The sequence below is a fragment of the Panthera onca genome, chromosome C1, assembly GCF_046562875.1.
Source record: "Panthera onca isolate mPanOnc1 chromosome C1, mPanOnc1 haplotype 2, whole genome shotgun sequence".
In the NCBI taxonomy this organism is placed as follows: Eukaryota; Metazoa; Chordata; class Mammalia; order Carnivora; family Felidae; genus Panthera; species Panthera onca.
This window is the reverse complement of record NC_138346.1, coordinates 3,288,870-3,303,447: the sequence shown is the minus strand read 5'-3', so window position 1 is coordinate 3,303,447 and position 14,578 is coordinate 3,288,870. Positions and strand designations below refer to the sequence as shown.

General features: G+C 53.6%; 1 protein-coding gene across 6 annotated transcripts in view; it reads left to right on the top strand.

Annotated features, from left to right (window-relative positions):
• UBE2F (ubiquitin conjugating enzyme E2 F (putative)) overlaps positions 1-14,578 on the top strand; it is a 53,732-nt gene that overhangs the window by 32,772 nt on the left and 6,382 nt on the right. For 4 of the 6 annotated variants that reach the window (XR_013557138.2, XR_013557137.2, XR_013557135.2 and 1 more), the window contains 5 exons: positions 1,957-2,024; positions 3,447-3,657; positions 8,194-8,264; positions 12,002-12,059; positions 14,235-14,267. Coding sequence is in view for 2 of the 6 variants with exons in the window: in XM_060625890.2 (XP_060481873.1) it covers positions 1,957-2,024; positions 8,194-8,264; positions 12,002-12,059; positions 14,235-14,267 (230 nt within the window). In the remaining 4 variants the exon portion in view is untranslated. The remainder of the gene's footprint in view (positions 1-1,956; positions 2,025-3,446; positions 3,658-8,193; positions 8,265-12,001; positions 12,060-14,234; positions 14,268-14,578) is intronic. The other 2 variants (XM_060625890.2, XM_060625886.2) reach the window with 1 other exon arrangement.

Genomic DNA, 14,578 nt, shown 5'->3' with positions numbered 1-14,578 from the left:
ACAGTTTCTCTGGAACTGGTTGGCAGCCTTGTTGAAACTACATGATCGTGAAGTGGAAGGCCAACTAGAGAAAAACCACAGTGTGGCAGGATGCGGTGACTGGAGCACAGCCCGGAGGAGCGAGAACAGGCGAGAGCAGACGCGGCGCTGCACCGGGAGCTGGGGCGACAGCACGCACAGCGCCCGCCGCACCGCGTGCAGAGCCCAGCGCCAGATCCCCCTGCCGCGGGGGCGCCCGGTGACACAGGAGCCTCGCAGCCGCAGAGCCCCTGGTGGGCGTGGCTGTGCTCTCATGACTTCAGACCTGCGATGCCCTCGTTTGCAGAGTTCTTGTATCTGGAGGGAAAATTTTTCCCCCAAAACAGTCTTTTCTAAAGACTCTCGGTGCTGTCAGTCACTGATCCAGGGGTGCCAGTGAGGGCTGGAAATAGCCGTATCAGATGAGTGGGGAAGGGTAGAATAATCTAGGCCGTATGATGGTCGAGGCCAGCAGTGAGGAAGAACATGCTGCCTCGTTCCCGTGAGTGAGTGGGCTGCGAAGTACATGAAACCGTAAGATCGCTGTGAGAAAGTAGGGAAATCAGATGTTTCTGTCATCTGGGTTGGGAAAGATCTTGGTAAGCACAGGACCAAAGACAAACCACAGAAAGACGGGCTTCAGGGTGAGAACTAGTTGAACCACAAAATCAGTGATAAACCAGTAGACTAAGAAACACTAACAAATACAAAAGGCAGAGGTTGATCTTCCTAAGAGCTTTTCTATATTGGTAGTTAAAAGATGAATACTTCGGTGACAAAAGGACAGTTAAAGAACATCAGTCATTCGGTTCTTGCTTTAAAAATGACCCATAATATGAAATAAATTTCAGCCTCCCTGCTTTTCAGATGAATGTAAAACAGAAATACGGTCTTTCTCCTCTGTCACGCTGGCAAAGAATGAAAACATTGGGGTCTGTAAATGTTGACACAGTCTCGGAAAATTGTTGTAGTGATGATTTGTTTGACACTAACAACTCTGTATTAAATATTTATTTTATGTAAGCAGCTGAGGGAAGCCATAATATGTAGTATTGTTGATTTGTTCACAGTGATAAATATTTGGGGGAAAGTTGAACTTTCTTATTAAAGATGGTGTTAATTTTGCCAGGTTGTGAAGTTCAGAGTAACTGAAAACCCCGGTGCATTTCCGGCTTGGAGCGCAGGCGTGAGCGCCCTCTGCTGGCAGCAGCACGAGTAGCGCCCACAATTCACCCGCAGGCCAGGCTCGCCTGGGGTGGGTGGACTCTTAGCAGAGGCAGAGGCGGCTGGCGCAGTTGCGACTGTGCTGTGGGGTCTGTGACCTGGTGCCACCCTGCCTCCACACGTCCTCCTGCATGCCCACCGGTGTCCTCCAGCCCCGTTCCAGGGGGCGCGCTCTGTTCAGAAGGCTGCACCGAGCACTCAGCCAGTCGGCTCGCAAGTGTTGACTGTGCACGCTCACTGGGGCAGGGGCTGTGTGCTTCACTGCCTGTCCCCAGGGCCTGGAGCACCCCTCGGACCTGACACTCTCATGGGGCAGCCAGCCACAAAGAGATGACCTTGCAGCTTACCCAGGATGGTTACCTGTCATGAGATGTGTTTGAAGGGGGCACACCGGTGCTGTGATGCGGAGTGGGACGGGGCCGAGGTGAGAACAGGGCTACCCGGGCCGGCTCTGGGCGACTGAGGGATGCCAGCGCCTCCCCTGAGCGCACATGGCCGGCGAGGAGACGGACAGCAGGCAGGGTCGCGGGGAGCCGATTTCAGTTCATCATCAGGGCAGGGGCAGGATTTCGGGACGTAAGGAAGGAATCCTGCAGTCTTGTTTTTTAACTCTTAATTCTCTGTTTTTGCCGTATCCTAACATAGTGTTTGCTTTCTGTTAACTTTTTTTTTTTAATTTAAAGGATGTTTTGTTTTGTTTTGTGTTTTTGATAGATGAGGGTTACTACCAGGGTGGAAAATTTCAGTTTGAAACTGAAGTTCCTGATGCGTACAACATGGTGGTGAGTAGCCTGCGTCTGAGCCGTTGTTTCCCCTTCGCGTGGCTGGGTGGCCGTCCCGGGGCCCAGCACACCCCCACTGCATCGGGTCCCCCCAGTCCTGGGACTGAGTACAAAATGGCCAATATTTGTGGTTGGTGTTACTCGTCAGCAGGATGTAGAGCCTCGGGAGGGAGATTCCTTTCTCAACAAGTACTTGTGACTACTGTGTGCCGGGCGGCCTGCACTGGGACCTCCGCTCTGCCTAGGCTGGCACCTTCCCTGGGAGCGGCCTGTGTGGTTCATGTAAATCCTACCTGTTACATTCTAGCACTGAAGAGGCAGGCATTTTATTTAAAACCGTGGTTCTGTTTACGGTATGGCACCAAAACCCTCGAAGTGTAGAAAACATGTACTTAAAAATTTTAGAAAAGAAGAATGCCTTATAGGTTTAAACCATAATTTATACCCATAGCTGCACGTTAATCTCTCAAAGACCCACCCTAGGTAATATTCACACCAAATACTGTCACATTCTATCTTTATCAGTTAGGAAGGTGAGACAAAGTACAAAGTTACCATAGCATGAGAAAAGCAGTGAGTAGCAGACAGCAGAGCTATCGAGCAGGGACAGGAAACTAATTTACGTGAATTCGGAGAAGGAAAGGAGAGGGTCATTTTGGGAAAGCGGTCGGGCCATTTGAGCTTTAAGGAGAAACAGGATTGGACTTGTCCCGACTTGGGTTGGCCCATAACCAGGGGAGGGTGGTGTTGAGGTGACGGCGAAATTTCTGGAACTGTGTTAACAGGTACAGAAATGAGAATTAGCAGCCTGCCTGCGGTGGATCGACCAAGTCGACTTGAAGGAAGAATCAGGGTTGGGGAGTAGTGGGGAGGAATGAGAAACTCAGGTTTGAGGGTTGTTGAGCATTTTCACTTTGGCCTGAGAAACTAGTGACAGTTGGGAACAACTTCACAATTTTGTATTTATATATATATATGTGTGTGTAAACATCCCCCTGATGCTTCCTAGCCCTCTCTAGGCTCATCAAATAGGAAAGAAAAATCCGCTGGTAAAATTAAGCCCCTTGTTAACCTGAGGCTGCGGATACGGGGGACACCACGTGTCCGGTCACTTTACCTGCAGTGACTCCGTGTTGTCTGAGAAGTGGAGTTAGGCTCCCCTGCCCTGGGCCCTGGGCCCTGGCCCCACCAATGGGGTGCAGTTCAGGGGCTGTCACACTTGTTTGTGTGAAGCCAAACCTTTACCTTTACGGGGCTACGACATTAAAATTTCTTTCTGAACGTAGCTTATGAGGATGGGGTAGAGTTGGCAGTAAGGAAAAAAATTAATTTTGAAGCAAAGACAGGAAAATATGCATTTCAGGTCTTTGTCCACGCGTCCATCCAGCTACCTACTGACTTTCCATATTTCCCTAATCACAGACCGAGGAGTCTGGCTCCACAGAACCCCGTACTCCCTCAGGTGAGATGTGGCTGGAGAGGTTTGGCTTCAGCACAGATGTTTACTATTCCAGGGGCTATTTTGATGTTTTCTGGAAACAGCCAGGCATACGGTACTTAAAATTCCAGACTTTTCAATTATCTGGACGTACTCTAAGGATTCCTCATCCAAAGAATGTTAAATTAAAGGATGGTAAGTTTGTGACAGTCTTTTTGGAGAGGCAGTGAGTGTTTGAGGAGGGGGGTGGCTTGGGGAGGGCCTTAGCATGAGCTGGTAGACTTTTCCAACAAGCCTTGCGGGATCTGAGACCCGCTGTTGCGGGTACGTGAGGCACCACTGAGTAGCAGAGCGTCTCGTTCCCGGTGTCGGAAGAGGGCGGAGCATGAGAAGATGCCAAGGAAGGAACCGAGTTTTGTTGAGAGCTTTCATGTGCCAGGTGCCCCCGCTCTCTTGTGTCCCTCCCCGGGAGTTCCCTGGGGGACGTTAATACGCTCATGTTCATGCGTCAGGAAGCTAGGGCCCAGAGGGCTACAGTTGGGAACTTCCCTCGTTAGCTTTGCCAGAATAAACCGTCAGGTGCTGAAGTGGATTAATGCCCAGGGCTGCCTGGCTACCTGGCGTGTGCCCCTCTTGCCAAACTGGGTGGCCACTCTGTAGTGAGAAAATGTTTGTCATGTTGTCCTGTCCCTGTGTGACTTCTTCCAGAAACGGAGAGCATGGGACACGGAATAAACAAGATAGAAAACCACTGGGCCTTGAGGACGTGTTTTCTTATGTTAATTAGTGATTTCTGATGATTTTACATTTTTATATTTAGTTTCTATCTCCTTTGGGAAATTTCTGAATGATCGGCTGGTTGGATTTCATCAGGAATGAAACCAGTGTCCTCAAGCAAGGGGCACGGAGGGGCCAGCCTCTCTGGGTGGACCCAGGCCCTGCCGCTGTTAGGACCTCTCCCCCCCCCACAGGCCCCTTTGCCTGTCCCACTGCCTCCTCCAGGCTGAGTCGGTACAGTGGTCCCTGGGGCGGGGGGTGGGGGAGGTGACACCGTCCCCGGGAACCCGAGCGTGGCTGATACAGAGGTACTTGTGTTTACTCTTTTTGTATTGATCTTCGCTTACCTAACTCCTCGGTGTCCCTTTCGGCCACACTGGCGGCTCCCCGAAGCGGGGTCTGGAGCACCTTTCTTTCGCTGTATTTCCAGTGCCCGCCACATGGCGCGCACTTGTCCCGCGGGGGGCGCGCTCCGCCCATACGAACCTGCGTGCAGGAGATGAAACCAGCGTGCGAAAATGCGTAGGGTACGGGCATTTGGGGCAGAGATTGTGAGAGTAAACTGCAGGGACCCGTGCTTCATCTGCATGCGGAGACGGCCAGCCTGGGAGGGCCCCGTGGAGCCGCCTCGCTCATTTGTTCTTATGCCTTTATGTTCTTTGTAAGGACTTTGCTAACACCCCTAACACGGCACCCCTAACACGGTAACTTTTTTTATTTTAGCATCATAACAAGATGAACATAGGTTTTCATGTCAATTAACATATAATTACATCATCATTAGAACACTTCACTACATGCGTCATGGTTTTAAGTCAGTCCTTTATTGCTGGTCGCTGGTTGACCAATTGTTGACAGTATGAATCAGACTTTCTGTAGATAGTAAATATTTCAAGCTTTGTGAACCGTTTTTGGTCTCTACCATGTATTCTTTTTTTCCGTCACAAACTATGTGGGGTTTTTTCAAGGGATCTGTTAAAAATGTAGAAACCATACTTAGGTCCCATGCAGAGACAGGCCCGCCTGCACTCGGTTCACCAGGCTGAGGTTCGCTGCCCCCCTGGCGTGAGCAGCTCTGTCGTGCGTCCCAGACAGCACTTGCTGTACGTCTGCCCCTGCCCGTGGCCTAAGCCGTTAGAGGTAGAATTAAGACCGTGGAGTAATGGATACCGGGTTTGAAGCTCTTCGTCAGCACTATTAAAGCCGCCCCCCCAGAGGTCATGCCGGCAGCCTCCTCACCGTCACTGCCTGGAAATTCCCTTTTTCCTCACAAAGATGGAATGTTTTGATTATTTTCATTTTTGCCATTTTGGGAGGAAATAAACGGTATCTAATTGTCATTTGAGTTTTTGTTTCTTAAATAAGTAGGGTGCTAAATATTTTTTCCTATTTATGAGCTTTTTATGTTCTTTATGAACTGTAATTATGTCCTTAGCCCCTTTTTCCATTGGGATGTTTGTTTTTCTTACAAGAGGTCTTAGCTAGAATTTATATGAAACTTTTTCCCCCAGTTTTCTTGGTTGTACTGTAAGGGTTTTTGTTTTTCCTTTGTGTTTTGATGTTGTTCTGTAAAAGTTTGAGGTTTTTGTGCTTCACCACTGTCCTCAAATCTACTTTTGTTTTACAAGTTTTTCTTGTTATGAAATGCTTAAAACAGGCCTTCAGACTCACCAAGGTAACTCATCAGCTTTTTCTTCCAGTGCTCAAAAAAAAATGTTTTTAACGTTTATTTTTGAGAGACAGAGCGAGCAAGTGCACGCGCGCGCGTGTGTGTGCGAATGGGGGCGGGGCAGAGAGAGAGGGAGACGCAGAGTCCAAAGCAGGCTCCAGGCTCCTAGCCGTCAGCCCAGAGCCCGACGCGGGGCTCGAACCCAGAGACCGTGAGATCGTGACTTGAGCTGAAGTTGGACGCTCAACTGACTGAGCCACCCAGGCGCCCCTCTTCCAGCACTCTTCTAAAGTTCTGTGTCATTTGTGTTCAATGCATCTGGAATACGAGTCTTAAGTGGGGATCCGATTGGGGTTTTCCAGATAGTTTGCCAGATGGATTCTGATGGAAGAATCCCTTTTTCCCCCACTGGTTTGCACTGCAGTAGCGGTCACATGTCAAACTCAGCCTGTGACGGGGCGGGTGGCAATGCCGGGTAGCAGGTGGAGCTGGGTATTTCTTGTCTGTCTTGCCTTAGGGGGGTCGAGGCAGCAATTTGTGTTTGGAAAGCGTGTGTCAGAATCCGGGTCTGGGGTTCTGATATGCTCTCTGTTATGGGGACCGGGGCTCAGAGGACAACCATCGACGGGGACAGGGGAGGTGTCTGTGCTGGCATCTAACTGTGGAGGGTGTAAAGGGACAAAGGGGGGGGGGCAGTTGCAGTCAGATACTTGGAGATCTAGTGAACACTATGTGAGGTGACAAGAGTGTCGGGGACTCTCTAGACGGGAGGGAGAGCGGGCCTTCGGGTTCCCTCAGATTCATACAGCCCGGAGTGCCAGCCTGCCCCCCCCCCCCGCCCCCGCCTGCAGGCCTCGCCGGAAACGCACAGCCACAGCATAGTTTCTGTCAAAGGCCTTCCAGTTTACCTGCAGGAAAGCAAATTAGAGCATATTAAGTTGATTGAAACTCACTCTGAACCTAATCCTGTAATCTTTCACCTACATTTGCAGACCTGGATTAAGCCCTTGGGGAGTTTCTTGGTGATGATTTTTCATGTCAGTAGAGAAATTTAGGAGGGTGCTGGAAAGTATGTCTGTTTTGTACAGACAAGACGGTGGAACTCTTCAAAGACTGGAAAAACGCAGGAGAGCCTTTGGGCGGTGAAATACTTTGTAGGTTAGTAACAGGTAAACACCTGATTAAGGAGACTTTACAAAAGAATAGCATTGTAACCGCACGTGATTCACTGGGAAGACAAGACGTCGCCCCCTGTGACAAAGGGCTCCCACCTGAGTGTCTGTGAGGTGACGTGTCTGTGAGACTTGGCGAGGCGACCCTTGCGTGCCTGACCAGCTCCGTCCCGGGGGGACCTGTCTCATGCACGGGAGTGGACACACGCGCTGGTCGAGCCCAGCCTGTGGGACGGGTGGGAGGCAGCCTGTGAATGCCCAGTCATGGGAACTGGCTCGTGAAATGCTAGTATCTGTGCCATGGCAGGCGAGGAACCCCAAAACCATCTGAAACGGTGAGGGATGCCTGTGAAAAAGTAGAGCGCACATGCCCCCGTGCCTCTGAAGAAAAACGCGTGTGCCGGAACACAGCTCTGCCTAGAAGAGAGGCTCGAGGTGCAGATCCGATGTGAATGGAAATTATTTCTGGGTGGGATCATCACGTATCACAAAAGGAAAGATCTTGCCCTGTGTTTTTGTAGCTTTATCCCTCAAACAGGTCCAGGCTGCTTTACTATGGAGTCACTTTCAAAGAACGGCTTTCCGCAAACACGCCTCCTCATAAGCGAAGTCCACGTGCCTCATTCCCACATACTCCTTTCCACTCTCTCTCCCTCCCGTGAGCGTAAAGCGGACTAAGGCGTGGGTGTGGGACAGTGTACGTGCAGTAGCATCTTCAGAAACTCCTGCACGGGGACCCCGCTACCACCGAAGGAGCGGTGACCGCAGCCACAGCTTAGCACGCAGGGCCCCCGTGTGAACCGGGCCGGTGGGCTCGTCCGCAGCCCCTGCAGGGGGGGCGAGGGGGGGCCGAGGCCCAGCCACCAGCACCACGCGCCCGCGGGCCCCGGGACTCGTAGAAGCGTTGTGTTCGGGGTGCGGGCAGGCTTTGTCAGGGAGACTGGCACGTGTGGATGCGGCGTGAAGACCACTCCCACGCGGGTGACACGAGCCGGCGTCCAGAGCTGAAGACTGGTTGGCCACGTAAACAGTGGAACGAGGGCCAGATGGGGTCTGTGGCAGCAGGCATGATTTGGAGAGCCCGTGATCTCTTCCTTTCTCTCTGTGTTGCAGCCTCCCAAAGTGAAATGCCTGACCAGGATCTGGCACCCCAACATCACAGAGACGGGCGACATATGTCTAAGGTGGGTTTCTCTTCTTTCCCGTCCCAGTGTTTGTGAGCACTGGGCGTTCGGACAGGTTGTCTCCGCTGAGAGAAGATTTTGAGGCTGGGCTAAGATCAGGGAGGTTTGGGAAACCGCCCTCAGGGCTTTGGGCCGCACTCTCCTGACTGGAGGGCCCCCCACCCCCAGCCTGCCTCTGCCTCCAGCCCCACGTCCTCCTGGGCCCTCTGGTGGCCAAGACCACTGCCGGTCCCGGTGCAGCCTGTCGCCTGCCCAGGATGCTCCCTCTGGGGCTCCTTGCCCTTTCTTCCCCTTCTGAGGTAGCGACAGGCTGCAGTCCCTCCGTGTGGCTGATTTGAGCCAAGAAGGCAACATGTGGTTAGTAAAATCCAGGGGAGGGGGAGGAGTGTAGATGTCCAGTTTAAGAAGACCTGGCCATTTGTACTTAAGATGCCCTCTCTTTACCGAAACAGTCTTGATGTGCATGAGCAGGACGACATCCCAGAACTTCGTGTCACTTGTGGCCTGTGTGTGCCCCTCCCTCCCAGTGGGGGATGATCAGGGATCCGCGATTCCCCACTTCTTAAGGCTCATGTAGAGACCTGGAGAAGGTGTGTGGTTTGTTGTTTGTAAGTAAGTTTAGCACTCGGGCTTTGTCTTGGTGCGTCCTGCCAGTCTCTAGCGGGGGGGTGTCGGTGCAGGGCCTCTGGTGCCAGACCGCCTCACGACGGCGCGGTGTGACTTCAGCAGGTTATGTAACCGTCAGCCGCGGCCTGCAGAGGGGGCGTTAGCATTTCCTCTGCTTCCCTCCTGCGATTCAGTCCCCCTTCTCCCTCAACGGTCAGCACCGGCTCCCAGGTCAGCTCGCATGTGGTGACCCCATTCCTGCAGATCAGCCCCCTTTTTTATAGACAGTTAGAAACGCATTTTACAAGAGGCTCCCTTTTTCAAATCTGTCCTTTGAGTATCAACACTTCTAAAATCTGACTTCTCCAGCGTTAGGTTGTACATGGTACCCACTCCAGCCTTGTCCCCCGAGGCCGTTGCCGGGGCTCGCTCTCCGGGGGCTCCGCGCACTCTTTCTCTGTCCCGTCCCTTCCTCGGTAGCAATTAAGGCCAGAGCGGGAATTCCTCTCGTCACTTTTGCCATCTTCTGAGAAATCACGTTCTAGCAAAGTATCAGGAGAGCTCAGCAGATGGCCGCCAGCAACAAACTCCAGAAACCTCAGAGGAAAATCATTGATAGATTTGGCCGCATTCAAATTAAGAATACAGAACACAGAAGTGAGAGGGAAAAGGTCAGCTGTGTTACATCCTTCGTATGTCCTTGGTCTTTACCACTCGGTATGAGAAAGGTGGACACAGCCACGAGAAAAAACGAGCACCAGCTACAAGCAGTGACTCGTACGAGAGTCACAGGTGGGTGGGTGGGAAGGCTCTGAGGGGTGTTTAGTCTCCGTGGTAACCAGCGAGGCGCCTGGAAACGATGAGGAGCCACTCACCACTCCTCAGACTGTCTGGTACGAAAGCAGATATCCGGTGGGATGTGAGAGAGGGGGAGACAGCAGGCTGTCACATCATCACGGGAGGGTGGTTCTATCTGGGTACTTTTGTTGGTCCTTCAGATCTAAGGTCTCCATTTAACTTACATTTGCCCTTGGACTCATCAGCTGTACTTGTAGGGATTTATTTGTGGGAAGTAAGGTACCAGATTTAAGTATAAAGACCTCATCTAGTGAAAAACGAGACCGCGTCCAGCGGTGGCTTAGTCCACAGCTGACTTGTGGCGTCTCCTGAATAAAGAGAAAGACAAGCCTGGCCCACGCCCTCCTGGTCCATAGTGAGTGCCGGGCACCAGCTACCTGGATCCCTCACTCAGCACTACTGACCGGTGCCTGCTGCTCTGGGGGCCTTGTCTGGTACACAGCGGTCCTTCCCTGTCTCTGTGAGTCTTGCTCTGCTCCCACCGGCGGCCCTGCCCTCCTCCTGGCTCAGGGTCAGAGGTGAGAGGTGCCGTGTCTGTGGGATTAGAGGGCCCCGGGCCTGGATTCCAGTGGTTGCACTCGAGACTTTTTCTCCTGGGGTCCAAGCTTCTGGCGTAGTCCCTAAGGCACCGTCTGCTCCCTTGGCTGCTGCCCTCGCTGATGGCCTGTCACCTGAGCTCCTGCAGGATTGCCACCTGCTGAGGCTGGGCTAGAACTTCCAGTGACCCTGTGCTCCCTCCACAGTGTCACTCTGCCCAGACCTGTGGCTTGCGACCATGGGCGCCGCCTGCCCGATTATGGGCACTCCCCACTTCTGCCCGTCACTGCCCTTGCTGGGCGCACCTGGCCTCCGGGTTTAGAGCCCTCCTGCTCTGGCTGTGCTGTCGGCGGGGAAGCTCGAGGGTTCTGACTGGTCAGCCAGTTCAGCCGGCTTCGTTCCTTTCCTCCGCCCGTCAGCTCATGGTGGTGTTCTTTGCTTTACGGGGCTTGCCGGCTGGTGGGAGACAGGCATTAAACAGGTAAACACGTATATGATAAGGTCCATAAAAGAAGGATGAGAATCCAGGAAGGATTCTTCTCCCTGCCTCAGTGAAGAAATCTGTCACTGGATCGTATAAACACCAGGACCTGGCAGATGGTTTCCAGAAAGTTACTCAGATCTGTACAGGTTTCATGTCAGGCACAGGCCTCTGCAGGGCAGAGCCTTCTTTTTAAGGCTCAGAGTAAGTGGTAGTGGTCAATTTAAGGTTTTGTTTATTCCAACAAATCTTGGGCAATTAAGATTACAGCATATTTATATTTTCTCCTGATTGTAATTGATTTATCTGAACTTGAACACACTACGATTCAAAAATTCTGTTCACAGTAACAGTTAAGACCCAGACAGCCAGATACTGAGAGCCTGACACCGACATGTGACCTTAAGAAATGTTAGGTACGGATCAGAGCAACGGTGCGATACAACTCAGCAATGCCAAACTAAGTTTTCCCCAGAAAGGAACTTGGCAATGAATTATAGTTTTTCAAAGTATGGAAAAATCATTTATGTGAGAGTATCGAATGGCGTTTATAGCTGGTGGAACCGTGATGAAAAGGACCCTGAGGTCCAGCTTGAGAGATAGGGCCTCACGGTACCTCCAGAGCCGTGTGCCCCTTCTCCGAACACGGTCCTCCCACCCACCCACTGCTGAGGACCATCCGGAGGTTTGGGTTAATCCACCTATATCCTTCATTTTCTCCTTTTGAGCTTTTTAAAGACAAAAACAGACAGGGTGTGAAAACGTGCGCTAGGAGCTGTTGTCAGGGTCAGCCCGCAGCCCCCAGCGAGCTGCCCGGGTGCGGAGGACCGTCATTCCCCATGCCCTTGGGCGTGTGGCCGCTGCGCGCCGTGCCTTCTCTCCTCCGTCCGTCGGAGAGATGGCCGTGCCTCCCTCGTGGGTCGCGGAGGCATCAAGTGAGGTCAGGGTCGTTCTGACACACGCGTAGGAGGCCCTGAGTGCTAGGTTGACAGGTGTGCGTGGTGTCTTTAAGCTCCCGCGTGCGTCCAGGATCAGAGCCCTGCGTGGACAGGCAACAAGGATGGCACGAGAGTTGGCCTTGCGGGCGTTCGGCCTCAGAGGTGGGGAAGGCCCGCGGCAGCGAGACGGAGGCTGCGTGCGAGGCCACGGGGGAGACGTGGGGCACGGGCGGGGCGTGGCGGCAGCGTCCGGCACGTCGGCGGCTCACGCGACCGGAGGCTGCCCTCGCTGACCACTGCGCCCTTCTGCGTTTCAGTTTACTGAGAGAACATTCGATCGACGGCACCGGCTGGGCTCCCACAAGGACGTTAAAGGTAGAGTGCAGTGCTCTTGACCGCGGGCCCGGAGGCCCCTCCCTCCGGGAGCCGGTCTCCTTGCCGTCCTGTCCACAGCCTACTCCCTCCTCAGCCCCTGCCCGCCTGCCCGCCAGGGGTGCTCGGCCCAGCATCTGCCCCGGCCGGTTCCTCTGCCCCCAGTTCTCTCCGGGGCAGCGGGGCGTTCTCGTTTTCTCCGCTCACCTCTCCCCTGTACCGTTTGTGCCTCAGCTCATTCACTGTTCTTCTCTTCCTCCGTCCCCAGTCTTGTGAGGCGCCTCACTCTCAGAGGAGAAGGGAGGAGAGCAGCCGGGCGGGTAGAGGGCAAGGAGGGAAAGGACGGATGCGGCCTCTGTTCCAAGTTACAGGGAGTTACAGGGAGCTGGCTGGGACAGGCGGTGGGTGGCAGGACAGCGGCCAGGTTTGCCCTGAGGGAGGGGAACGGGGAGCTTGCTTCTGTGTAGGCCTGAGTTGGTTCTGGTGGTGAGCGTTACGGGCACCCCAGGAGACCACCGGCTGTGGCTTCAGCTCGAGGCTGTCCTGCCGTGGCATCCGTAGGACGCCTGCGCTTTGCTTGCCGCCTCATCTTTTCGTCAGAAGCAGTCAGAGCTACCGGCCGGCGTTCGCTCCGTAGTGCACCTGACTCCTGCCGTCGTTTCCGATGGGACACGAAACACGCAGCCGGAGCCCTTGCCCTGGCGCTGGGTTCCCAGCCTGCGCTTCCCTCAGCCCGAGGCTCGGTCATCTGGACCAGGCCCGTTTTCCTTGGTGACCGTGTCCTGCTCTGACACTGACCGTCATACCAGCCCCACCCAAAAGGGTCGTGGGCGTCCCATCAGCGTGTTTGGGACGCTCTGAGACTGGCGGGCACGTCGCACCGTGCCGTCTTCCTCCCTGTCCCCCTCCCCTTCTCTTCCCACGTCTCAGGAGCGGTGTTTTCTCACACGTTAACTTTGGCTCAGTCATGCACGGCTTACAAAAGCTGTCCTAACTAAAACCACTCGTAAGTCCAATTCTGTGCCAAATGCACAAAAAATAAGCATGGCTGGCAAGCGAGATGCTGCGTGGGATGCTGTCCCTTGGGTCACAAGGGGGAGCCCGGGCAGGCCTGGGCCACGTGTGTGCAGGGGCCCTCTCCCCACCATCCGTCACACGTGAACCCTCTGGGCCCTGCCTGTGGAAAGAGCTGCTGGGGATGAACTGACCTCATTCGTTATGTGCCTACTTACTGGTTCACCTCACAGAGACCATCCTCACCCCCGTCCCCTGCTCTTAGTGGAGGACACTGAGGCCCAGAGAGGCGTGCGTGGGCCACAGTGGCCCACAGGTGACTGACTGCACCGGCTCTGGGGCCCTGTCTAATGCTGTGCGTGACCACACCTGGAGGGGGCAGCACCAAGTAGGCCCTTTGGGGGAGGGGCCCAGGGAAGGAGTTTGGGGCCCTGTCCCGGAGTCGGAGGCCAGAGGACACCGCGCACTTCCACAGGCCCGGCCGTGGATCCTCCCGAGGTGTGGTCTGAGTATCGCCTGGGGCTGAGAATCAGCCTAAAAAAAGACAAGGCTGGAGCTGACGGCAAGGAAGGCTGAAAGGGAATCTGTGGTTGAGTCACAGATGGCCAGTCACTCCAGAGCGAACACAGTGGTTTTCCATTTTGTTTTAATGGAAATTTCTGATCTTTGAATGTTAGGAAACGTTACTAGCCTTCCTTGATTTTTGAAATAATTAGAGCAAAATTGTTAGGAGGCCCGTGGGCCCATGGGTGATGAGCTTACCTGCAGTCCCCAAGAGGCCACAGGTGCAGAAACAACAAATTTTATTGTAAAGATGACTCTCCAGAAGTCTGGACTACATGAGAGGGTGGCGAGGACGAGGTGGTGTCGGTGGGTTTCTCCTGAGCAGATGCCCCTGTCTTGGGCTGGGCCTCACCCGCGGGCACTTCACATGGTCCTTGATTCTGTGCTTCCTGCCCATACTGCTCACCTCCACATTCCCAGAGCCTGTTGTCACACTGAAGAGAAGTTGTTTTTTTTTTTTTTAAGTTTCCGTCTTGGGAAAAACAGAGCACGTGGAGGATAAATTCTGACATGGTGCAATCCCGATCTCTTTGTCGCGCGTTTGAAAGACTTAGTGCACGAGAGCCTGAAACTTGTTTTCTTCTTTCTTTCTCGTTCCAGGATGTTGTTTGGGGATTAAACTCTTTGTTTACTGTAAGTACATTGACCAGAATCCCGAGTTTTTCTTGATTACTCTGCCTCCTGGTTTTAAACATCCCGTTAAGGATCACACAGAGGGATTGAAAACACAGTGCCCTGAGCAACATGCTGACCCCCTCGTTTCTGTCATATTCTTACTAGTTAGAGGAACTGAGGGGGCTTTGGGGTAGCACATGGGGAAGGGGGCCCTGGGAGCCCTGCTGGAGTGGCTGTCTCGGCCCTCTGGGGCCGGGGCGGGGGCTGGTGCCATTCTGCTTCGTGTGGGCAGCCGTTCCTACGGGGGCACCTGGCCCGGCCCCACTTCA